Source organism: Lactuca sativa, chromosome 6 (assembly GCF_002870075.4).
Source record: "Lactuca sativa cultivar Salinas chromosome 6, Lsat_Salinas_v11, whole genome shotgun sequence".
NCBI classification, from domain to species: Eukaryota; Viridiplantae; Streptophyta; class Magnoliopsida; order Asterales; family Asteraceae; genus Lactuca; species Lactuca sativa.
The window spans coordinates 182,288,332-182,314,829 of NC_056628.2; the positions used below are offsets into that span (position 1 = coordinate 182,288,332).

General features: G+C 33.6%; 1 protein-coding gene across 2 annotated transcripts; it reads left to right on the plus strand.

The window, feature by feature from the left end:
- Positions 1-3,749: 3,749 nt before the first annotated feature.
- On the plus strand, positions 3,750-22,251 carry LOC111899326 (uncharacterized). Of its 2 annotated transcripts, none has more exons than XM_052764800.1 (3): positions 3,750-4,910; positions 6,665-6,740; positions 21,981-22,251. In XM_052764800.1, exons 1-2 carry the CDS (start codon positions 3,929-3,931, stop codon positions 6,679-6,681), a joined length of 999 nt encoding a protein of 332 aa, XP_052620760.1. In that variant the 5' UTR covers positions 3,750-3,928; the 3' UTR covers positions 6,682-6,740; positions 21,981-22,251. The 2 variants fall into 2 exon arrangements, with proteins under 2 accessions (XP_052620760.1, XP_052620759.1); XM_052764799.1 differs by lacking the exon at positions 21,981-22,251 and adding an exon at positions 6,008-6,083 and having other exon boundaries at positions 6,665-6,711.
- The last annotated feature ends 4,247 nt before the right edge of the window (positions 22,252-26,498 follow it).

A 26,498-nucleotide genomic window follows, 5' to 3' on the forward strand; every position in this document is an offset into this window, starting at 1 on the left:
CACCAAATGCCTTTGGAATGACTCTTGAGAGAATGCACACACTTGTAAAATCGGCCTAGTCCTCTTATTCCCTTAGTGTAGCCAATTTTGGTAGATAACATGTTCCTTATATAGTGTGGCACATCTAGGGTTACACCATGTAAACCCTAATGTGTTACACCATGTAAACCCTAATGTGTCATGACTCTTCATTTCCATGACCAATGGGTTTGCAACTCCTATGGAGCATCCATGTAGCATCCTATGGGTTTAACCTAACTTGATAATCCATGGAGCCTTTTAGCCCACTATACAAGTTATGGATGATTTACATAATCAACCCATATATTTAATTAGTCATATTTCGATCACTTAATTAATTCCAAATTAATTCTTGATCAATACTAATTAAATAATACTATTAATATAGTAGAACTTATAATATATTAATAAACCACAAGTGTTATTTCTCTCATTTAGTCTATCCAAATGCATGATGCCATGCAACCCAAATGGACCATGTCGGGTTGGGTCAAGTACATACCAAAAATAGTGATGGACTTAGACACCTTATCCAACAGAGATATCCTCCTGTTCTTGAAGGATATTGTGATGCAAATTGGATTCTAATACTTCAGAGGAAAAATCCACATGTGGATATGTGTTCACTCATGGTGGAGCTGTCATCTCTTGGAAATCATCTAAGCAAACTATGAATACTCGTGTTATAATGGAAGCAGATTTGGTGATTGAGCTAGTCAAATTGGTCTTGAAAGACTTAGATTAATATATATATTTAATGGTCAAAAGATTGGCCATAGACCTTGGGGCTCTTGGGGTCTCATTAGCTAGTTACAATATTTTACATATATATTAATTCTGATTTTAACTTTTATTTTATATTAAAAATCTGTTAAATTCGTTTTTAACTGTCTTGACACTTATTTCCGATTAATAGTTTTTGGAGGGAAAAATAGTCAATCTATATCTATAAATAGATCACCAAAGAACAGATTTCGGGTTCAGAAAAACCACAAACATATTCCTCATCTAATTTCGTATTCCACAAATAGGTCTGGAAATGGAACGGGTTTTGACCCTGATCCGATCCAAACCCTTAACAATTATATGGGTTTGAAGCATAGTTTTTGATTAGTTTACCCATTAACGACCCGTACCCACTAACCCTTTTATTAAAAGGGTCGGGTATGGATCATCATTGATCTGTTCCATTACCTGCCCTGTATAAATTTTAGAATTATATATTTATAGTTAATACTACCTAAAGTTTACTTTTAATTCCAATTGAAAGTCCAAAGAGAAAGCACCAAAGACAAAACTATTTTTACATAAGTCTCGATGACTCGATTTCTAGACTTCCAATCATCTACTAAGAATCATGATGTCGTTCGTTTATATTCCATCAAGAAATCACCAATTTCATTTGTATATCAATAAAGTCATTTATCAACCGAAAGAAAGTTTGTAATTGCTATTCTTTATCAATGCAATCGGCGGTCAAAAATCAATCAAAAGTTACTACAATAATGATATTAATTCCAATCAAAAGTCCTCGAGTACGCAATGTGTTTTCTAAATCAACATTTGTTTTATTTGATAAATGTTATTTTAAGATTTATGATAAATTTGTTTGATTTTTCAAAAAAACATACGGGTTACGGGGCGGGTTTGGATATATGTTGATTCGGCGAATAAGGGTATAAGTTTGACTATTCAAAACCCTGCGGGTTTGGATTGGATTTTAAAATTTGTTAAAAGGGTTTGGATCATGGTCGATTCGCTCCAAGTCCGCCCCATTGCCAGGTCTATCCACAAACAATGAAGGGAGCATAGTGAATTTCGTCAGAATCAAGAGAAGATCTAGGTTGATTGTTGTATCCTCTTGACAGATCCCTACCAGGGAAATTTCTGTCTTAGGACACTGCAAAACAGACCTCAATCTGTACAATTTCATGATTATATTTTCTGTGTAGTCTACATTCAAGTATGTTTTCTATAAACTGATTCTTATATATATATATATATATATATATATATATATATATATATATATATATATATATATATATATATATATATATATATGGGAAAAGTGAATATACCCTTAAGAGTATATAAGTTTAGGTACCCAAACTCACTATAATACGTGTTTTGTTTTATATATTCATTATAAAATTCTTAAATTTCAACCCCTAACTTGATTTACTTTCAAAATTTAACTATTATTTTCCTCTTACATTACATTTTTATGCCGAACGCCTACTAAGCTATATATATATTATAGTTGAAAATGAAAATTATGTAAAAGGAAGATAAACGTAAAATTTATAAAAATCTTGAAATTAAATCAAGTTAGAAGTTGAATTAGAATAACATTGAACAATTACAATGTATATATATGATATAAAACGACGTAATATAATGAGTTTGGGTACCTAAGCTTATATACCCTTAAGGGTATATTCACTTTTCCATATATATATATATATATATATATATATATATATATATATATATATATATATATATATATATATATATATATATATATATATATATATATATATATATATATATATATATATTTGAATTTGGATTGTTTTATTTCAATTAGTTTTATTGATTGTGTATTTATGTCCTAACAAGAACAATAATTTTCGTAACTGTTCTTAAGATTCCCGATTCTGATTTATACGCTATAATTTGTTTTTGGGGTTCTATAAGCTTACTACAAATTGTCGTCGGCCATATTAAACAATATATTAACCAAAAGACAATAATGATACAATGTCTTGTTAGTCCGCACAAATTGAAGCCAATACAAACTAGTTCCTTGAATTTTCGAACTACATGTAACATTTCTACAATTTTTTTTTATCATTTACCCGTGTGTTTGGATAAGAAAAAAAATAAACTGTTTGTTTAGTGCTTATTGCTTAATCCCACTGCAATAAGCAAATTTAAGTATTTTGATAGAAGTTTTTAAAAATCAGTTTATTGCTGTAGGAATAAGCTAAATAAGCCGATTTTAATAAGCGGGGGGAGAGGGGGGGGGGGGGGGGGGGGGAATGCTTATTACTTATTGATTATTTTACTCATATAAGCTGCTTTGTTTGACAAACACTTAAGATGCTTATTGCTTATTGCTTATTCTCACCGTAATAAACTAATCCAAACACATTTTAAAAAAATGTTTTTTCACACCGCAGTAAACAAATAAGCAATAAGCTAATAAGCTAAAAACTATTTATCCAAACATAGTTGAACAAAAAAACCATAAAACTAACTTGATTCACTATATACTCAAATAAACCTTTATAGTTTATACGTACATTGTATCGTCATTTTTTTTCAAAAAAAAAATCCAAAACACTGTGTTAGGGTGTGTGGTTACGACATGTTTGATTTCCTTTATATAGGGGACTACAACGTAAACGAGTAAAATTCTTTTTTTATCGGGTCCAAATAAATGAGTAAGATTCTTTCTTTTATCGGGTCCAAAATAATTTATTCTAAATTTACTTGTCATATTTTTAACTAAAAAAATAACAACCGGTCATTTTATGAATATCCCTATATCTATTTTATGATTATGATATACCAATATTTATTATTTTAATGAGTAGCCCTAAAATTATGGTTTACGGCTTTTCATTTTGGGTTCCTCATAGATCCCATACACCCAACAAAGATTGTGAAAAGAACCTTTTTTAATTTTGTATACATGAAACACTTTGTATGTCTGCAACAAACAGTTCTCTATGTACTTGTATAACACGCATTGCAATCTGTACATTGCTCTGGTTCAATCAATTTTAAGTCTGGTAAAAGCACTTTCCTTACTTTTCTCATATACAAATAAAAGTGAGAGAGACAATCTAATAGCCTTTAGCCTCCTTCCATTTTTGATCTCATCAGTTTTCACGCCATGGATTCCGGTAACAGTGGCAGCTTGCAATCATCTAGCGGCTGTGGCGACGGCGGAGTAGGTGGTGGTGGTTGTGATGAGGTGTATGATTCAAGGACGGAATCTATGTTTTTAAATCCTCCTCCTACACAGTTTAACCACATGCCGATGTTTCAACAACCACCGCCATCATCATCGTCGTCGTCGCACCACCAACCACAACCACCGTCCACCTTCTTTGATCCGTCGTCCTTTTCACAACCCTTAAACCCAAACACTAATCCGATGTACAATCTTGATTCTCTCTGGTCCAGAAACCAGAATTCGATGTATAATCTTGATTCTCAGCAAGATCCGTATCTTAATCCGACACCGGTGGATGATAATATAAACCCGGATACTGAACCTGAAAAAGTAGGTCATGTAACAACGAAGAACCCCAAGAAGCGTACACGAGCTTCCCGACGAGCACCCACCACCGTACTCACCACCGACACCACTAATTTCCGACAAATGGTTCAAGAATTCACCGGTATCCCCGCCGCCCCTTTCTCCACCTCCTCCTCGTCGTCTCCTTTTTCTCGCCGGCTCGATCTTTACGGTGGTGGACTTGCGCCGTTGAATCCTATACGGCCGTCGGCGCAGAAAATTCAGCTACAACAACAGCCTACATATTTGAATTCCACAACTGCAACGACGAGTAATTTCCAATTACCCCCTGCTGAAACTCACCTGTTTACAAAACAACCCTTGAATTTATCAAATTTGCAAAGGCAGATGTTTCAATTTCAATCTCTTTCACAAACAAGGCTTCCTCAGCAAAGCAGTGTAATAGAAGGTGAGAATCATCGATCGGAACCACCAAATGCCTTTGAAAGTTCCTCTTCGACGTCGTTGAAAAGATGGAGGGGTCAAGAAGAAACTTTGATGAATCTTGAGGGGGGAAGGGGAAATGATCAGAACGCTGTCGTTTCATCAAGAAGTGATGGTGATCAACTCCCAGGTAACGAGGATTCATGGATTTGTCCTTCTGATTAACTAAGCTTTTATTTTATTTATTTTTCTAATTTTCTGTAACAATTCTAATTAATTAATAGCATTCCTTCTTATACAAAACTACAATATTGGTGTAAACGGTGATTTTTATTAATTTTTTATAATTAAAATCACCAAATACATGGTTAACAATCATTTCGTAAATTTGAAGAATCTATGTATCTTGCATGATATTGTTGTACTATGCTCTTTGTACATTGATAATTGGTGTTATAATACTTTTGGGGATTATATTCTACTAGTTGTTATTCCACTTATGCATGAAATTCCATGCATGCTCATCATTTTCTGTGCCAATGTAGTTATTTGAAATATATTCTCTTCTGAATTGCATGTCATAACACAATGTATCTTTATGTGTATGTGTATGTGTATATTATATCATATATGTAAATGCTTATGTTATTTATGTTTATGCATGATGTATGTGTGTCCTTTTGATAGTATGTATGCGTATGCGTGTCTTTCTGTGTGTTAATGTGTGTATTTTTAGCAAAAAATCATATCCTCTTTGCCGTATGGTCCTATGTCGGGCCGATCATATGTCAAACGATATTCAATAAATTTATATATACACCTATAGTGTCATAATCTGCAATTTTACACGATTTGAATTTTTCTGGAGAAAGTTAGACATCATAAATAAATAAATCTTCATATATATATATATATATATATATATATATATATATATATATATATATATATATATATATATATATATATATATATATATATATATATATATATATATATATATATATATATAGTTAGTTAGTTAGTTAGCTAGCTATTTTCATACCCAAAACATAAACCGCAGAAACATAACTTTGGATGTTTAATCTCGAATATGATTAAAAGAAAATTTAAACAATAAGATTGAAGGATTCATACACAATTTCATTATAATATTGGAATCCGAAGAACTAGGTTGGGTTTTCAAGTAGATATTAAGAACTTTCTAAAATCCCTCAGCAATTTGACCCACAAATCTTATGTGTATTTTATATGTCTTGATCTGCTCCTCGTCACATGTATATTTAGATGGAGATATACCATAATGTGAGAAATGGAAGAGATTTTAAGGATCTTGAGTCAAATCGGGAACTCAACCCACAAGGTAAGTAAATATTCTATCAAACGGTCCATCAACAATTTATATTCTTACCATAATAGACGAGTTTAATGATAACATTACATATGTATGAAGTGGTCACATAATTATCTAACAATCTCCCATTGGACCACGTATATATAAATCTATATATAAACGTATAAACGCTTTAATGAATGTTATCATAATATTGGTACCCTTAAACAATCTCGTCCACTAATCATAATAGTATAGGATATATATATATATATATATATATATATATATATATATATATATATATATATATATATATATAGTTAGTTAGTTAGCTAGTTAGTTAGTTAGTTAGTTATTTTCATACCCAAAACATAAAACGCGGAAGCATAACTTTGGATCTTTAATCTCGAATCTGATTAAAAGAAAACTTAAACAATAAGATTGAAGGATTCATACCTGATTTCATTATGATATTCGAATCCGAAAAACTAGGTTGAGTTTTCTAGTTGATCTCAAGAACTTTCTAAAATCCCTCAGCAATTTGACCCACAAATCTTATGTGTGTATTCTATATGCCCTGATCTGCTCCTCATCACATGTATATATAGATGGAGATATACCCTAATGTGAAAGATGGAAGAGATCTTGAGGATCGTGAGTCAAATCGGGAACTCAACCATCAAGGTAAGTAAATATTCTATCAATCGGTCCATCATCAATTTTTATTCTTACCATAATAATCAGATTTAATGATGGCATTACATATATATGAAGTGGTCCCATAATTATCTAACAATCTTCCACTGGACCATGCATATATAAATGTACATATAATTGTATAAGTGATTTAATGAATGTTATCATAATATTGGTACCCTTAAACAATCTCGTCTACTAATCATAATAGTTTAGGATCTAGGCGGTCTTCGTTACAATTTACGTAACTAAACCTGTCAATGGTCACATATGCATATATAACTAACAACATAGATTAAACATGATGTGTTGTTTTAAAATCAAAATAGATTTCCAACGAGTTCCTCTTTAGATTAAAGTGAGATCAAACTTCAAATAAGTGCAACTAATAATGGAGTTAACCAAATTCTTAATTCTGTACAGAAAAACATAATTGTTCTTAAACAAAACATAAAACACCATAAACTCCCACTAAAACCAAATATCACACCAACGTGTGTATTATGCTCATGAAAGACCTAGGGAGCTAATCCCTATATGAGCGGATATGCTTTTATGGAGTTTGTTCATATATGCTATAAATATTTCCATTTTGCACTATTGTGTTAATAGAAGAAAACTTGATGTCAATATGAATGACTTAATAGAACTTTTGTTGTTGGAATATAACATTGCTGACTTATTATCACAACTTTAGTGGTCTTTCAATACCAATAATGAGTCTCGTGTTTCCACAACCATATTCCATGGTACAAATTATTCTTCCATTTTGGAAGAAGTTACCGAAGTCTATTGCATGAAATGGCTCATCGTGCTAAAATGTAAAAGTATCCCGATATGGATTGGTAACCATTTTAGCATCTAATAAAAATGATCTCCAAAATATTTGATTTCCTTTAGTTTAGCATATAGCCTTTTGTTATATATAGATATCTCAAAATCCATTTGGTTGCTTTCTTATGATCCAAACTTAGGTTACGTAGATATCTGCCCAAAAACCAAAAAGATAAATTTACTCCCACTTAATCTATGATACATAAAATCATCTACTGTATTTACCTCAAAACTAAATGAGATAATAAATTGATGAAAAATATGGTACCACGCATAGGATATCTAAAGTTAAGGATGTTGAGTCTGCGTATTAAGAATAGGAGATTGAATAACATCGTTGATCACTAATTCATAATCTGCATACTATTGAAAGCAATAATATGAATCAAGAATAATTCCTCCTTAAGGACAATGTTTTAACCTTGTTTCTCCTGTAAACTCAGCATCCTCAAAGAATGTTTCTCTATCCAAAATGCAAGTTTAATATCCATGCAATTGAGAACTAACATAATGCCCTCATTCCATTTATTAAAGTTAATCTCATTATGTAAATAAATGTGATCAATGTTAGCAGATATAATACCATAATTCAAATTTGTTGTTTTGAGACCATACGCAAATGTATTTTTATGATCATTAATCCATAAACCGTAATCAATAAATTCAATTTATGAAATCTTTACAAGGTATCAACACAACATTAATATCAAGTCTTTGGACAGTAATACTAACTTGCAAGAGATATCCTTGTTTTGGTGATAAAATTGACAATAAATTATGTCAATTAACAAGCCCCTCTTTGAATTGACTTATTAATCACATGGAACCAAAAAAAATTGTCACATGTTTATAACCGAATATATGTTTATTCGACCAAATATCAGTCTACCTTTGGGTCGGCTAATACTCGCATTAATAAACATATAAACTATAAAGTTTGATAATAAGAATTGACAATAAATCATGTCAATTAATAAGACCCTCTTTGGATTGAGTTATTAATAGCATGTAACCTTATATATATATATATATATATATATATATATATATATATATATATACATATATATATATATATATATATATATATATATATATATATATATATATATATATATCAAGGCTGGTTCTGAAGATTCAAATGACCAGGACGAAACAGATGAAAATGACATTAAGCCTTAATGTGTAACAAATTAAATTACGTAAACTAATTTTTTTTATTAAAATGACGATAAACCTTATAGCAATAAACATAGCAAAATCATAGTACTTTAATGGTTAATAACATATCCTAACAGCTAACCGACAATCTGTGAAGCTTTCCTAGCATTCTTGATTGCAAATTGCTTTATCAACTCTTTGAAGTCTATACCCTCTAAGATTTTGTTCTCGATAGATACCATCACCAAACCGCTAAGACTTTCTTAGGTCATTGTGGAGCATAAGTAAGATTCCGTAAAGTTTAATTTGGAAAAACTCTTTTCTGTAGATGCGCCCGTTACTTGAATAGTCAACAATATTCTATATGCAATGCTTGAATTTGGGGAATAATTAAGTTCTTTCAAAAACTTCAAAACACCTATAGGTTTGCTAAATTCATTGGTTTCCAATGTCTCAAATAATTTCAATTCCGTATAAAGTTCCTCGACATCAATATCCGATCTTACTTCAAACTTGAGTGCTTTTTCAAGACGGTGACAATACAACTTAAGATCTTTATCTTGAATTCCCCTCAAATTATGTGGAAATAAAAAACCAAATACGTTGTCATACTCTTTGAATTATTCAAATCTTGTCTCAAGAGAATAAATAGCTTGATCAACAATGTATAAGAAATAATCGACTCTGAAATTCTCTTCAGGTGTAAATGAAACTTCTTCACTACTTGAACTCTCATCAAACCTTGTTTTCCTTTCAATCAAACGTTTTTTGGAAATATTGGATAAATACCCATTTCAATAGCAATCTCCTTCCCTTCAAAAATCGCTTTTGAAAAACCAGTTTCTCTATAATCCTTGATGTACCCAATCAATTTGTTTATTTATGTAATAGCATTATCAAGATGCATATCCTTTGATTGTAACTTCTTACTCACAATATTCACATGGTTTAGTACTTCACACCAAATAACAGTTGATACGAAAAATTCAAAGTCACCATGTACTTTTTCTGCTAGTGAAGTTGCTTCACTTGTAATTGCAGCATCATTATCTTTTTCTCCAACTTGAAGTAGAGCTTCCCGTACATCCACAAGTTGCAGTTTAATAGCATTTACACTCTCAACCCGACTTTCCCAACGATTTTGACACAATGAATTAGGACTCTAAGCTTTAACATTATCTTTCAAAATTTCCCACCTCTTAGTAGAATTTGCAAAGATTGTATAAATACGTTGGATGAATCCAAAAAAGTTCTTTCCTTTAACACACTTGTAGCCATATCATATAATGTTAGATTAAGAGAATGGCAACCACAAGGAGTGTAAAATGCTCTAGGATTTATATCTAAAAATCTGTTTTGCACTCATTGGTCTTTTCCTTTCGTGTTTTCTCCATTATCATAGCCTTGACCACGCATATCATCAATTTAAAGACCAAGAGACTTTAACTCCTCAAGTATAATAGCAAATAATCCTTTTCTAGAGGCTTCATCAATATTCAAAAAACCTAAAAAGGGCTCCTCGATAGTAACATAATTATATGATAACTTTAAATACCTCACTAGGTGTCTAAGCCCATAACTATAATTGATATGTACTTGACCCAATAGTAGCATGGTCCTTTTGGGTTGCCTTCACCATATCAATTTGATAGGATGAATTATGAGAAAGAGGTTGATGAATGATTTATTAATATATTATAAGAATAATATATTAATTGAGAAATCATATTATTTAATTAGTATCGATCAGAAATTAATTTGGAATTAATTTAGTGATCAAAAGAGACTGATTAAAAGAACAGGTACTGATTATGTAAATCAGTGATAGTTGTATTTTAGGCTAATGGACCCTATTGATAAGGGGTGGACGAAAATCCATAAGAAGCCCATAGAGTTTTTGTCCAAGGCCTATCATATGGAGGTATGTGGATTCCTTAGGGCCTAAGCAAGGGAATTAGGGTTTCCATTTGAAAACCCTAGTAGTAGCTCAACTGTATAAGGAACCCTAGGTTTGAGGTTTTCGGCCATATACATTCTTAGAGAACCCTAGCCGAATTCAAGATGCCTCCATCACCTCTCTCTTGTTCATCTTTTGCTAAGTGGTGTTTATGACTCCATTAGAGGTGCACCACTTGAGGCACTATGTAGCACCTGGTTCCTGAGAGCTGTAGAAAGAAACCCTAGCCCCCATATTGTTCTTGAGAGTGATTTTGGCTTTGTGAAGAAGGTTTGGAGCTTAGAAGAAGAAGGAAGAGGTTGAAGTGTGCAAGGAGGGGAGGTAGATCCGGAATCTACACTGTGGGAAGCTTCCATTCAGGTAGAAAAGTTCTTACCTTGATCACTAGTTCATTAGATCCTTTTTTGTCCCAAATTAGTGGTTTTCAAGCCCTAAAACCTCAAACTCCATGTATTTACGCTCTATGTTCTGAAAGGACTTCAGATTGGGACCTTATGGACATCTTAGAAGTGTAAAGTCTCTGTGGTTGGAGTTATTGGGGTCCCTATTGAGTATATGACCTCCTAAATAGCTTGGATTTGCCTTCTTGAACTTATAAGGCCATGCATGCATGTAAAGTTTACAACTTTACGTGATAAGCATGCCCTAGGATCATAGATCTATGGTTTAGAAGCGTTGCATGTCTCAGATTTGGTCTGTATGGGAAGTGGGTTGAAGGGACTCGACGAGTCCCAAAGTGGAAATCGGCGAGTTCTATGAAGATGGTCTTAGACTCGGCGAGTTGGATGAACAACTCGGCGAGTCCGATGAAGATTGCCTGGAACTCGACGAGTGGTTCTTCAAACTCGGCGAGTCATATGAACTATCACTGAGTAAGAGGGGTTTAAGTGTTGAAGGTCCAACCCTTCGTATCTGCACGCGGAATTAGCAATCTAACGTGTAGCAATAGTCCCAGAACCCCAAATCCTTTTAAGGGATGCTATGGTGAGGATTTGGAAGCGAGTAGGAGATCTGCTCGTGGGGACTCGGCGAGTTGTTCTTGGACTCGGCGAGTCAGATCACGAGTCGGTTCTATTGTCCCGAGTAGTGAGTTAAGGGTGACTCAGTGAGTGGGAAGAGGGCCTTGGCGAGTAGGACCAGGTTAGTAGGAGAAGGACTCGGCAAGTCTGTGCCATGACTCGGCGAGTCCAATCAACTGGAAGTTGACTTTGACCAAGGAGTTGACCTTGGACCAGGGGTGGGTCAGTCAATTGACCTAAGGGTATTTATGAGTGGCTAATCTATGTTTATGGATTTGTAGCTGGAGGATTGCCGGTGCAGCAGCCAGACGTCTAGCAGTCAGACTTTCGGTAGCTACTTTTCGAGGTGAGTTTCCTTCCAGTAGCAACGGGAAATACCCTAACTTGGACTAACAAGGGTGGCAAAGGGTGGCAAAGGGTAGCTCAAGAATTACCATAGATCAATGGAGCGTGTGTGGTGAATCGGCACGTTGATTAGGTGGTAAACGAAATCGAGAGTGCCATGCTAACTTGCATGGTTATTCACACCTTGTTTGTGATCCTCGGTATCCCAGTCACAAACTTGAAGGGCATCATTGAGATTAAACATGCCATTGACAAGTTCAATGAATCTCAAAAGAATCTAGGAATTTAATTTCATTTAAAACCTAATTCTTCATTTCGTTTTTCGTGGTGGAATTGGTAAATCGTCATTTACCTACGTTTAAATAATTTGCAATTGGATTACGGCATCCCTTTTCCAAATTGTAAATTATTGTGTTGGGTCATAGCCTTAATATTTCATTTAGGTGTTAAATTAAGGATTCTTTATCTAATCAAAACTTTGTTCCTTTTCTTTTTCAGTTGTCTGGCTCAAACAACACTTCTGGCTCGGACTCCAACTCCTCAAGCTCCTTTTCTCTTTTGAACATCTGTGAAAGGGTCACCTTCGATGGGTCCAATTTCAATGATTGGATTCGTAACATTCGAATGGCCCTGCGATACGAGGAGAAAGAATACGTCCTCAAAAAAGAAGTCAAAGAGATAGATGAAACCAAAGCTATTGTCGAACAAATAGCTGAGTATAGGGCTCATGAAAAAGACGTGACAAAGTTGTCATGGATTATGGTAGCCACTATGACTCCTGAGCTGCAATGGTTCTATGAGGACTACTGGCCTTATGACATGTGCCAAGATTTGATGGAAAAGTACCATCAAAGTGCGCGTCAATAAAGGTACAATATTGTCGCCACGCTAATAACAACCAAGATGAAAGATGGAGAGTCCATCATGAGCTACTTGCAAAGGATGCAAAGGTATGTGGATCATTTGCTCAAGTTGAATGTCAACTTTGACGAAGAGTTGGCGATTGATATAATCCTACACTATTTACCTCCTTGTTATGATCAGTTCAAGACGACTTATCATATGAACAAGGAGGCTTGAGCAAGCTTCAAGGTTTGTTGAGAACTGCTGAAAGTGGACTTAAAGGCAAAGCTGTCAAGTCCACCCCTACTGTTGTTGCCTCGGTCCTCGCTAGAGGACATGGTAAAGGGAAAAAGAGGAAAGCTCCATCTAAGAGCCACAAGGGAAAGTCCCATGTTGGATCCTCTTCAAATGGATCCAAAGGTAAAGCCGGTTCTGCCACTCCCTCATCTGATCCTAAAGAAGCAACATGCTTCTACTGTCACGACAAGGGGCATTGGAAACGAAGATGCCTGAAATACTTGCAGGACATCAAGAATGGGAAGATAAAGCCCTTCTTCGTAGGTATTTATACTATTTAATCTAGTAACTCATCACATGCTAGTTCTTGGGTCCTTAATATAGGATGTGGTTTTCACATTTGTTCTAATTTGTAGGGGCTAAGAAGAAGTAGGGATGTGGAGCATGGGAAGATGAACCTGATAAGGGAGAATAGGAAATCGTCGCCATCACCAAGATCGGGATTTATTCTTTAGTTCTTAGTAGTGGGTTAGGATTAGAGTTGAATGATTGTTGTTACACGTCGGAGATGACAAAGAATATTATTTCTTTTCATGGTTTATACAGACAAGGTTTTAGATTTTCATTTAATAATGAAGTTTGTTCTATTAATGCTTTCTATAATGGTACATTATAATTTGAAGCATTGCCTTGTAATGGTGTATATGAAACTGTGATGGTTGTAGATAACTTAGGAAATAATGAGTTGCATATCGATTCGTCTAATGGTTTAGACAAGGCATGCATGTGGCATTGTCGTCTTGGACATGTCAACAAGAAGAGCATAGCCCAACTCCAAAAGGATGGAGTTTTGGAGTCATTTGACCTAAAGTCAGATGACACATGCAAATCTTGTTTACTTGGAAAGATGACTAAATAACCTTTCACTGGTACTTGGGAAAGAGGTGAGGGATTGTTGGATCTCATACACACAAATGTGTATGGGCCCTTCAGATCCATCACAAGGGATGCTAACCACTTCTATGTGACTTTTACCGACGATTATAGCAGATATGGGTATATCTACTTAATCAAGCACAAGTCAGAAACCTTTGAAAAGTTCAAAGAGTTTAAGCAAAAAGTGGAGAATCAATTGGGCAGGAAGATAAAGATTCTTAGATCTGATAGGGGTGGTGAGTATCTTAGTATCGAGTTCCACAACTATCTTAAGGAATGTGGAATTATTTCACAATTGACGCCACCTAGGGCACCGCAGCTTAATGGTGTAGCTGAGAGGCGCAATCGAACCTTATTGGAAATGGTTCGTTCCATGATGAGTCAAGCTTCGTTACCTATCTCATTTTGGGGGTATGACTTAGAGATTGCCGCCCATATCCTTAATCTAGTCCCAACTAAGAAGGTTGCCAAAACACCTCACGGGATGTGGACAGGGAAGGTTCCCTTGTTGGCACATATCAAGGTTTAGGGTTGCGAGGTTTTCGTAAGACGAGGGACTCACGACAAGCTTGAACCTCGCAGTGAGCGATGTATTTTCATCGGCTACCCACATAAATCTTTTGGATATCTTTTCTACAGACCTAGTGACAACGTGGTCTTCGTAGCACGGAGAGGGGTTTTACTCGAGAGAGAAATCATATGCCAAGAGGACAGTGGGAGGCAAATTGATCATGAAGAGCTTCAAGAGTCAAGCGGTGAAGGAACCTCTAACACTAGCAGTTAACCTAAGAAAGACATTCTTGTTGAACCAGTTGACGAGTCCTTACCTCTGAGACGTTCCAGTAGAGTTAGTGTTCCACCTATGCTGTATGGTTTCCATATAACTGCTGAAGGTGATACGTTTATCAGTGATAGTACACTGATAAATTTGGGTGAACCTAACAACTACAAGGAAGACATGGTGGGCCCGGAGTGTACAAAGTGGAAGGATGAAATGGAAAGCGAGATTTAGTCCATGTATGATAATCAAGTTAGGAACTTGGTTGACATTGTATCGGGTCATAAGAAGGTCGAGTGCAAGTGGATCTTCAAGAAGAAGACTGGCATGGATGGGAAAGTGCACACCTTCAAGGCACGACTGGTTGTGAAGGGCTTTACTCAAACCCTAGGGGTTGAATATGATGAGACCTTCTCACCAGTGGCCAAGATCAAGTCTATAACGGTTATGCTGGCTATAGCTGCGTTTCATGATTATGAAATATGGCAAATAGATGTCGAAACTGCTTTCCTTAATGGGAAGTTGGCTGAAGATGTTTACGTGTATCAGCCAGAGGGTTTTGTAGATACGAAGTACCTAATAGAGTGCGCAAGCTTGAGAAATCCATCTATGGGTTAAAGCAAGTGTCTCACAAATGGAATCTTTGTTTCTATGAGAAAGTCAAAGAGTTTGGATTTTCAAGAAGCAAAGATGAGTCTTGTGTATATTTCAAGGCTAGTGGGAGTATAGTTAGCTTTTTAGTTTTGTATGTTGATGACATATTGATCATAGGAAACGACATCCCGACCTTGCAGGAGGTTAAGTCCTGGCTTGGGAAGTGTTTCGCTATGAAGGATCTAAGGGAAGCTGCTTACATTCTCGGGATAAGGATTTTAAGAAATAGAAGTAGGAGACTAATAGGAATTAGTCAAAGTACTTACTTGGACAAGGTGTTGAAACGTTTTAGCATGGAGAATTCTAAGAAAGGGGAACTACCAATCAAAAGCAATACCAAGTTGAGTAAGACTCGAAGTCCGAGTACCGATGCCGAGATATCAGAAATGAGTCGAGTGCCATATGCTTCCACCGGTGGCTCGATCATGTACGCTATGATGTGTACTCGCCCTGATGTGGCTTTTGCGTTGAGCATGGTTAGCCGATATCAAGGGAACCTGGGTAGAGCTCATTGGACATCAGTTAAGAACATTCTTAAGTAACTGTGAAGGACTAAGGACTAGGTCCTTACACTTGGTGGGAGTGATGATTTGAGAGTGACATGGTATAGTGACACCAGCTTTCAGAACGACAGAGATAACTTCCGCTCTCAGTCGGTCTGGGTATTTACCCTAAATGGAGGAGTAGTTACATGGAAAAGTTCCAAGTAGGAGACTGTGGCTGATTCAACGTACGAATCAAGGTACATAGCAGCGAGCAAAGCGTCGAAGGAGGCAATATGGTTAAAGAACCGCAGTGGAGACCTCGGAGTTGTACCAGCCCTAAAGGAGCCTATGGAGATTTTCTGTGATAACGAAGGAGCGGTTGCCTTAACCAAGGAACCAAGGGATCATGGTAGATCCAGACACATCAACATAAAATACCACTTCATCAGACATCGGGTAGAAGAGGGACTCCTCGTAGTCAAGAGGGTATCGTCAGAGGAGAACACAATAGATTGTCTTACAAAGGGTCTGAGCAGGGTTAAGTACTTATAGCATGCGGGGAGCATTGGTCTGAAGGACGATATTAGTTTTAGTGATTAGATAGATGTTTAGAAACTTGTAATAGATAAATGTAATTGACATTTAATGATTAAGTAATGGAGATTTATTTATGAGTAAAGTTTACTATCTTGTGTCGATTGTTTACTATTGTTTCACTTTTCATGTTTTACTTCCAGAATAATTAGATTATTCAAATTATCCACAATCAATCATACTTTGGGAGTAAGTTATGAGGTTAGACTGTCATGAATTGGTTTGTAGATTGTCTAAGTGTTTGGACACAGCAAAGGCTTGCTGCAACGTTCATGAGTACTTCTGAAATATGATTTGAGTATTGGATTAAACCCACACTCATGTGAATCACTTTATGGAATTTATCACGAGTGATTGTGAGACAATAATATCGTATAATCTTTAAACTGAGATATATGAGTTGTTGTTTACGAGTTGGTTGTGCATTGATAATGTGTAAGCGCATCAGTAACTTGATGTTATAAAAGGTATTTTTGTGTACAATTTAATGAGTAAATAGTAAAAGCATATAAGTCAAAGTTTATCTGTTCCTTTTATCCTAAGAGGGTGAAAGCGATATCTTGGTCCCCTCGATGATTTTGTGTTAACTTATGTGTCGGGATCGGTCAGGACTGAATTGATGTGTTCAATTAAGTTCTATGTCAAACAAATCAGAAGTCGGGAAACAAATTTTTGGACATTGAGAATGATTATGTTCCATGTCTTTGTCCACACGGTATCTTGTAGAATGGGGGATTATATGATCCCTTATATAAAGGACGTGTCATTGACTAGGTCAGAGTTCGACAAACGGCTTTTGAGAGCTACAATTGCTAATCGGATTTGAAGTCATATTTACAGTTATAGTTATTAGACTTATCCAAGTGAGAAACTTTCAGATTAGGTGTCTAAGCCCATAACTATAATTGATATGTACTTTAGCCGATAGTAACATGGTCCTTTTGGGGTGCCTTCACCATAACAATTTGATAGGATGAATTAGGAGAAAGAGGTTGATAAAAGATTTATTAATATATTATAAGAATAATATATTAATTGAGAAATCATATTATTTAATTAGTATTGATCAGAAATTAGTTTGGAATTAATTTAGTGATCAAAAGGGACTGATTAAAAGAACGGGGACTGATTATGTAAATCAGTGATAGTTTTAGTTTGGGCTAATATACCCTATTGATAAGGACGAAAATCTATAGGAAGCCCATAGGGTTTTCGTCCAAGGCCTATAATATGGAGGTATGTGGATTGCTTAGGGCCTAAGCAAGGGATTTAAGGTTTCCAGTTGAAAACCCTAGTTGCAACTCAACTATATAAGGAACCCTAGGCTTGAGGTTTTTGGCCCTATGAATTCTTAGAGAACCCTAGCCGAATTTAAGAAACCTACATCACCTCTCTCTTGTTCATCTTCTGCTAAGTGGTGTTTGTGACTCCATTAGAGGTGCAACACTTGATGCATGAAGCTATTGAAGGTCAAGGTCAAGCTACTAACAAGAAAGGTATTCCTCTAAACCCTAATATGATTAGATTTTGTTTTCTTGTATGCTAGATTAGGGTTTTGCTTTGGAAAATTAATTTGCATGTATAACTTGAGAACAACTTAGATCTAAAGCAAATAGGGTTGCATGTGCACCATAGGAATGCTGTAATGCTCAAAACCCATCAATTGTAGTCATCTGTTCTTGGTGACTTGAATCAAGAGTAAAATAAAGTATGATTGCGTACTACTTTGCTTCCTTTATCTTCTTGATAAGTGTGTTTTTAATTTCTTTAGCTATCAAAGATATTTGTTCGTTTTGGATTAGGTGGCCAAGATAATTCACATGAAGCGCTTCACTTGTGATCCGTCACATATGTTCTTTGATAACCGGGTCAAACTCTTCCAACATTTCAGTGACACCCAAAAAATTTGCATTACCTATTAAATACAATTAACAAATAAGAAGTGGAACAAGTCATCATAATTAACAAAAAGGTTTTTGGTGGAACTAGAATAAAAAAAATACCATTTATAGTTACCTTTTTTATACAACTTTTCATTAGATCCATGAAATGCTAAATTATGTTTAGCAAGAAACTTCACTACTGCAATAATTCTTAAAAGGAATTGTTTCCAGTAATCTCTTTCTTTCTTGAACTGCTCGTGCTAAACTTTATCAATTGTTTCATTCAAGTTCAATCTTTTACACATGACAAACCACTTATTCCTATTTGTAAGATGATCCAATGAAATTATGTGTTCTTTAACCCTAGTGGTAACATGCTGCCAATCTGATTAACCTTCACCATCTAATTTCCCTTTCAAAATCCATTTTCTAAACACTTTACAACAGAAACAAAATACCATGTTTAGCTCTTTCGAATATACTAGCCATTCTCTATCACACTTGTCCAAATTTGATAAAGTTCTTGTATATAAAGCTACAGAAAATCGTCTACCGAATTTATCGTAGGGACCATACATAATATATTATCTCTTTTAGGACCTTTCTCAACCAAAAGTTTAATCTCATCAAAATTAAGTTTTTCCCACCTCCTTTGATTATATATATATATATATATATATATATATATATATATATATATATATATATATATATATATATATATCAACAAGATCTATAATAGGCTCATGCTCTTCTGTCTCTTCTACTTCTACATGCTCTTGCTCTTCAACATGCTCTTCAATGTGCTCTTCAACAGGTTGTCTATGGATAAACATATCTAGAGCACCGCCATCAACCTTTCTCTTTTCTTCATCTAGTTTTCTCTTTTTACGTTTTTGATAACCTGATGGTTCTTTAGACTTCATCACTATAAGTTCATTAGTTTTAACTCTCAAGTTATAACTTTCTACATTCAAGCAATTACAATTAACATAATTTGAAAATCCGAGAATCGGATAACCAGATTTATGATAAACAATTTTACAATATACATAAACTCATAATTTAAACTATTAAACTGATTTTTGTGAATCTTAGAAACTGATTTATTCATTCATTATTCTATTAAACTGATTTCTATATTAGATAAACTTATAATAAACTATTAAATTCATTCAATATTATGTTAAATTGATAATCTATGAAAGTATGAATCATTCAAGTATGCAATTGAAAACTATATATTGATAATCCCCTTCTCATAAATCATATGTGATTAGCTGGTTAGCAGGAGATAAAATCAGATAATCGACCTTAAGTTCAAACCTTGTTGAGTTGTAGTCTCGCTGAATCTGTGAATCACATTCACCCTTGCTCCTGTCGTCGCTAAATCAATAAGACGCTAACACAGGTGTCGATCGTTTTTTTAACGAACGAACCAATTACATAATCGAGTAATCAACGATTGTGATGATGGCTTCTGTTCCGTCCAATTCCTTCTCCCGTACGTGATGAGCCGATGCCTGATACATTTGGATTATTGGGCTGAAAATTGTATATACTACTAAAAAAAATTGGGCCCCTTAAAATTATGGGCCTTGTTCCAATGCCCACCTTGCACATGGGCTAAACTGGGCATCATATATATATATATATATATATATATATATATATATGTATGTGTGTGTATGTGTATGTGTATGTGTATGTGTGCATGTATGAATGTATGTATGTATGTATATATATATATATATATATATATATATATATATATATATATATATATATATATAGATAGATAGATAGAGAGAGAGAGAGAGAGAGAAATATCAAATGAGAACCATTAAAAGTTAAGAGCCACCTAAGAACCCTTTTGAGGGTATTTTGCCCAGATACATTCCTAACGTTACAACCATTAAATCAAAAATTAGATCACACATTTAAATTTCAAAAATATTTTCAAACTCGCTGAAACTTTTTTTTAAATTCTCTCATCTCCTTCTAACTTTCTTATGAACCTTCAAGAACTATAAACCTAACACCACCTCGGCCACAACTTACCGCTGCCACCTACTGGTGCAACCTGCAGAGCCACCTACAACCGTCGCCTCCTTCCATCGCCATCGTTTTATCACTGCCTGATACCACCGACCATACTCACCACCGTAATCTCCAGTCTCTCAGATCTGAATCCAAACGTCACATCCACTACCTACCACCGTCATCTTCATCTCCTTCTGATGAGCTTCCATTAGCCGCCCGTAACTTCTCCGACTGAAACACTGGTGCCACTGCGGATAAAAACTTCCGACCATTACTTTACAAAAAACTGTTTTGTGCCTCCAGATGTACGATCACCTCCAATCGTCGCCTCCAGAAAACTATAACATCACCTTGGCTCTTCATCCAAAACCACCATATTTATCATATCTTTGTTGAAATCTATTATATATTTGTTCAAATCTAAATCTCCTTCTGATGAGCTTTTACTAGCCATCTGTGACTTCTCCGACTGAAACACTAGCGCCGCTACGAATAAAAGCTTCCGAACACAACTTGACGAAAAACTCTAGTATGCCTCTAGATCTACGACCACCTCCAATCTCTGCCTCCAGAAAAGTATAACATCACCATTGCTCGTCGTCGAAAACCTCCAGATCTATCGTATCTTCATTCAGATTTATCGTATGTTCATTCAAATCTAAAGCTCCGGTTCAGATCTACGACATCCACTACTAATGACATCTAGATCTACAAGCTCTAGTACGGATCTATGAATTCCGCAACCACTGATGTGAAGATTTACGAGCAACGACGAGATTGAAGGAGTTATGGAGAGATCCATTTTCTTGTTCTTCAGTTTACACTCATGGTTTTGTGTTCTTCGTCTCAAAGACACCAGAATGTCACCAACTGCGATTAATCTTTCATATCTGAAGTCAAAGATGCATTGATTTCTTAGATCTGTTCATATTTGATGTTATTGATGCACTTTCGGGCATATATCTGGTGTATACGATGCATTTCATGGTGGCCAACGGTGGTTCGATCCACCATTTCATCATATCTATTCCAGCATCATTGCTTCCTCACCTCATTCTGTCGGAAATGTCACCAACCGCCATTAACCTTTCATATCAAAAGCAAAATACGTCAATTTATTAGATGTGATCATATCGAGTGTGTTTGTTGTAATTCAGGCATATAGATCTGGTGTATACAAAAGATCTACTTCAGATCTGATTTATATGGTCATTATAGATCTTGTATGTATGGTGCACACAAGGTGTTTAATGAAATGATTCAACAAAATTAGGTATGTTTTAAGCTGTGAGTTTGTGTTTTTTATCTATTAATTTGTGAATATGTAAGTCACTAAGCTGTGAATGTTTAGTTTTTTTGAAGCATTAAGTTATCAATAGTGTCTGAAATATTGAATTAAGTTGTGAATTAGTGTTTAAAATGTTGTATTAAACAATGAATTTTGATTTTTTTTATCCAGATCCGATTTTTAAATGAAATATATTGGTGGTATTGGCATGGTTGGTGGTGGCGACGGTTAATAGTAGCGTATGGTAATTGGCAGTGTTGATGTTGCTTGTGGTGGTAGAGTAAGGATATGTTCTATTTCTCATTCATCTTCTTCGTTGATTTCAGATAAGTTATCATCTTTTATTATCCATGTATATGTTTTCCTTCTGATGTTTGTTTATGAAATATGAGATAATTTATGTATGTATTAAACTATGAATGAATGGGCTCTTTAATACACTGAAATATGAGATTATACTTGAAATGAGTTGTGAATGTATTGTATAAAGCTACGAATCAAATATTGATTTTTGTATTTAAAGATATGAATTGATTTTTGTATTTAAAGATATGAATTGAATGCATTGAATTGTGAATTTTCAGTTTAAACTGTGATATCAGATATGTTATCCTATTTTATGATCTTTGTATATGTTTTTCTTTTGATTTTTGCTTATGAAATACGAGATAATTTATGTATGTATTAAACTGTAAACGAATGAGTTGTTTAATACACTATAATATGATATTATACTTGTAAATGAGTTGTGAGTGTATTGTATAAAACTGTTAAGTTTTTGTATTAAGTTGTGAATTTTATTTACAGATTAATATGTTAAATTGATAATTTAATACATAGAAATGTCTCCATATATTAATATATAAATGTAAGTTTTAATTTGAAAATATGGATTTGAATATATATTTTTTTTGATTAAATTGTGAATTTATTGTATTAAACTGTGAATTTTGTGTATTAAACTATGAATTGACTGTATTAAGAGTTTTAAATTTATAATATAGTTATGAATTTATATTATTTATTTATTAAACTATGAATTTATTGTAATAAGCTGTGAATTTTATGTATTAAACTATGATTTTTGTGTTTTAAACTTTGAATTAACCGCATTAAGCTGTAAAATTTCTATTTGAATTGTGAATTGAGTATATTAAACTGTGAATTTTGAGTAATAAATTATGATTTTTATGTTTAAAAATATAAATTAACTGAATTAAACTGTGAATTTTCTGTTTAAAATGTGAATCGACTGTATTTTGTTGTGAATTTTTTTTATAATTGTGTTAAAATATGAATGATTTAAGTATAAATTTTTTTTGTTAATTTTCTTATGAATATATTTTTTTTATGTTGTATTAGTATGTAAAAATGCACTAGTTTTTATAATAGTTTTGCATTAAATTGAAAATGAATAAATTAAGTGGTTTTATTAGACTATGAATGTAGTATTTAAGTTGTTAATGGATGATTTTATTTACAGATCTGATTTAGAAAAAATGATGGTTGCGATCCTGGTACAGGTGGTTCGTGGCAACGTGCGATCATGTATATTTTGAAAGAAACGGTAATTCTTTTTATTTATTTATTTTTTGATAAAATAAATGACGAAAAAAATATTTTAAAAAAATTTCATTTATTTTGCATTTTAAATATATATATATTTTTTATTTTCAAAATAAATGGTTAGGATTGCATCAATATATATATATATATATATATATATATATATATATATATATATATATATATATATATATATATATATATATATATATATATATATATATATATATATATATATATATAGGAATGAGTTCTATGGAAAACAAATAACTAGGGCAACATCTACCGGAACTAATAATCAAATGATACGTGTCCATTTCTTTCTTCACAAGTAATGTATTGTGGAAGTGATGTATTGTCATGTTTTCATTGGTTCAAATATGTGTTGCCCTAATCATTCATTTTCCATATAACTCTTCCCTATATATATATATATATATATATATATATATATATATATATATATATATATATATATATATATATATATATATATATATATATATATATATATATATATATATATATATATAGGGGACGGTTCACTTGAGATTAAAAAAAAATTGAGATCTTGAGATTAGACCCCAGCCACATATTTCGCATTTGCCGCTCTAATGCTCCAGCGTACCAGCAACAACGATGTATGCCTAATCATAAATTATTATATGGCAAAGATGTATAATCATACATGATTATACATGTTTATATGCATATACATAATCATAAATGATTATATATGCATGTCTGTTCACAAATTGAGTAATCATAAATGATTATTACAGTTAATCACAGAAGAGGTGGTGGTGACAGAGGTGACAGTGGTATAAGTAATGGATGTGGCAATGGTGGGGTCGACTGGTGTCAGAGGTGGTGGTAGTGGTTGTGGCGGTGGCGGTGGCGGTTACGGTGGTGGGGATGGTGGCAGAGGAGAAAGGAACGGGTGACACTGTATAATCATTTATGATTACACCAGACATGCCGCGCCGGTACGCCGAAGGGTTAGAGCGGCAGATGTGAAATACGTGGCTGAGGTTGAATCTCGAGATCTCTATTTTATTTTTAATCTCAACGGAACATATATATATATATATATATATATATATATATATATATATATATATATATATATATATATATATATATATATATATATATATATATATATATATATATATATATATATATATATATATATATATATATATATATATATATATATATATACACGCTACTAATCTAAAACGATAGTGAATGGTTTTTTACGGCAATTAGTTTTTTTGACGGACAATGATCAGTTTCTTTAGACAAATAATTTAAGTGAGACGATTAACTTTCGTTTGGCAAATAATTTATTCGTGGAAGTGAACTCATGTTTAAATAGTAGAGTAGCATGTATGATACTTCGTTATAAGTTGTAATATTATTCATTTGTTTTTTAAACAACAAGTACGGGTCTAAATGCTAGGACAATGAATGGTTTCTTTTAATATTAGGAAATAGTTTTTTTTGTCAATTACTTTTCTTTCGGAAGATTTCATATTCTCAATATCACACATTATACTAGTGGGATAGAAGTTTTTGTTGTAAACTGTGAGTGTATTAATTGGTTTAGAAATTTATTTGACTATTATAATTATCGTTCAAACATTCATTTGTTAATTTTCAAATTCGATATATGATACTAGGTTGTACTTTTACTAAATTTGAAATATACATATATTTGGTAATTTTTTTATAGGGAAAATGACTCTTGAGGGTAATTAACTTTTGCGTTTGTACTCATTTGGTCACTTTTTTTTTTTTTTTTTTTTTTTGTATTCAATATACCATCGAACTTGTTGTTGGTGTTTACCGTAGGCCTTTTGACCGGCTTTTGACCTGTGATAGCCGGTCAAAAAGTTATGGTGAACACAAACAACAAGTTCGATGGTATATTGACTACAAAAAAAGGAAAGGGACCAAATGAGAACAAACGCAACAGTTGGTTACCATCCTGATTCATTTTCCCTTTACTCATTTACAACAAATCTCACATCATCTCCTACTGATATCAATGACTTTATGAGATTCATTCTTGCTTCTCTTCAAAACATAACCTACGAAAGGACATTATTCATACATGTACAACTTTGTAATGCACTTGAATATTTATTAGGGGAATCTTGACTAAGCAGGCACATTTCATGACTACATTTACATTTCCAATCAAATGATTTATCGTATCATGAATTCTAGACAAGTCTACAAACGAGTGGAATCACAAGTGCTATGATTTTTGAGTTTACTTAGCTTTAAGATCAAACTCATGGGATAAGATACAACATCAATATGTACAATATTATGGTGATGTGTCTACAAAAGCAGCATGATATTGTACATATTGATGTTGTATCTTATCCCATGAGTTTGATCTTAAAGCTAAGTAACTCAAAAATCACAGCACTTGTGATTCCACTCGTTTGTAGACTTGTCTAGAATCCATGATACGATAAATCATTTGATTGCAAATGTAAATGTAGTTATGAAATGCGTCTGCTTAGTTAAGACTCCTCTAATAAATATTCAAATGCATTACAAAGTTGTACATGTATGAATAATGTCCTTTCGTAGGTTATGTTTTGAAGAGAAGAAAGAATGAATCTCATAAAGTCATTAATATCAGTAGGAGATGATGTGAGATTTGTTGTAAATGAGTAAAGGGAAAATGAATCAGGAGGGTAACCAACTGTTGCGTTTGTTCTCATTTGGTCCCTTTCCTTTTTTTGTACTAAATATACCATCAAACTTGTTGTTTGTGTTCACCATAACCCTTTGACCGACTATCACAGGTCAAAAGCCGGTCAAAAGGGCTATGGTAAACACCAACAACAAGTTCGATGGTATATTGAATACAAAAAAAAGGGACCAAATGAGTACAAACGCAAAAGTTAATTACCCTCAAGAGTCATTTTCCCTTTTTTTTATATAATAAAATTGTAGGTCTTCATGTTCTGATTGAACGATTGATTCAAAATTTTCGTTACACTATTGTTCGATACAACAATTTTGTGTTCGAATTTACAATTGCTGATTTTCATTTGATGAATCTCAATGATCTCGTCACCATGACGGAGAATTTGTGTG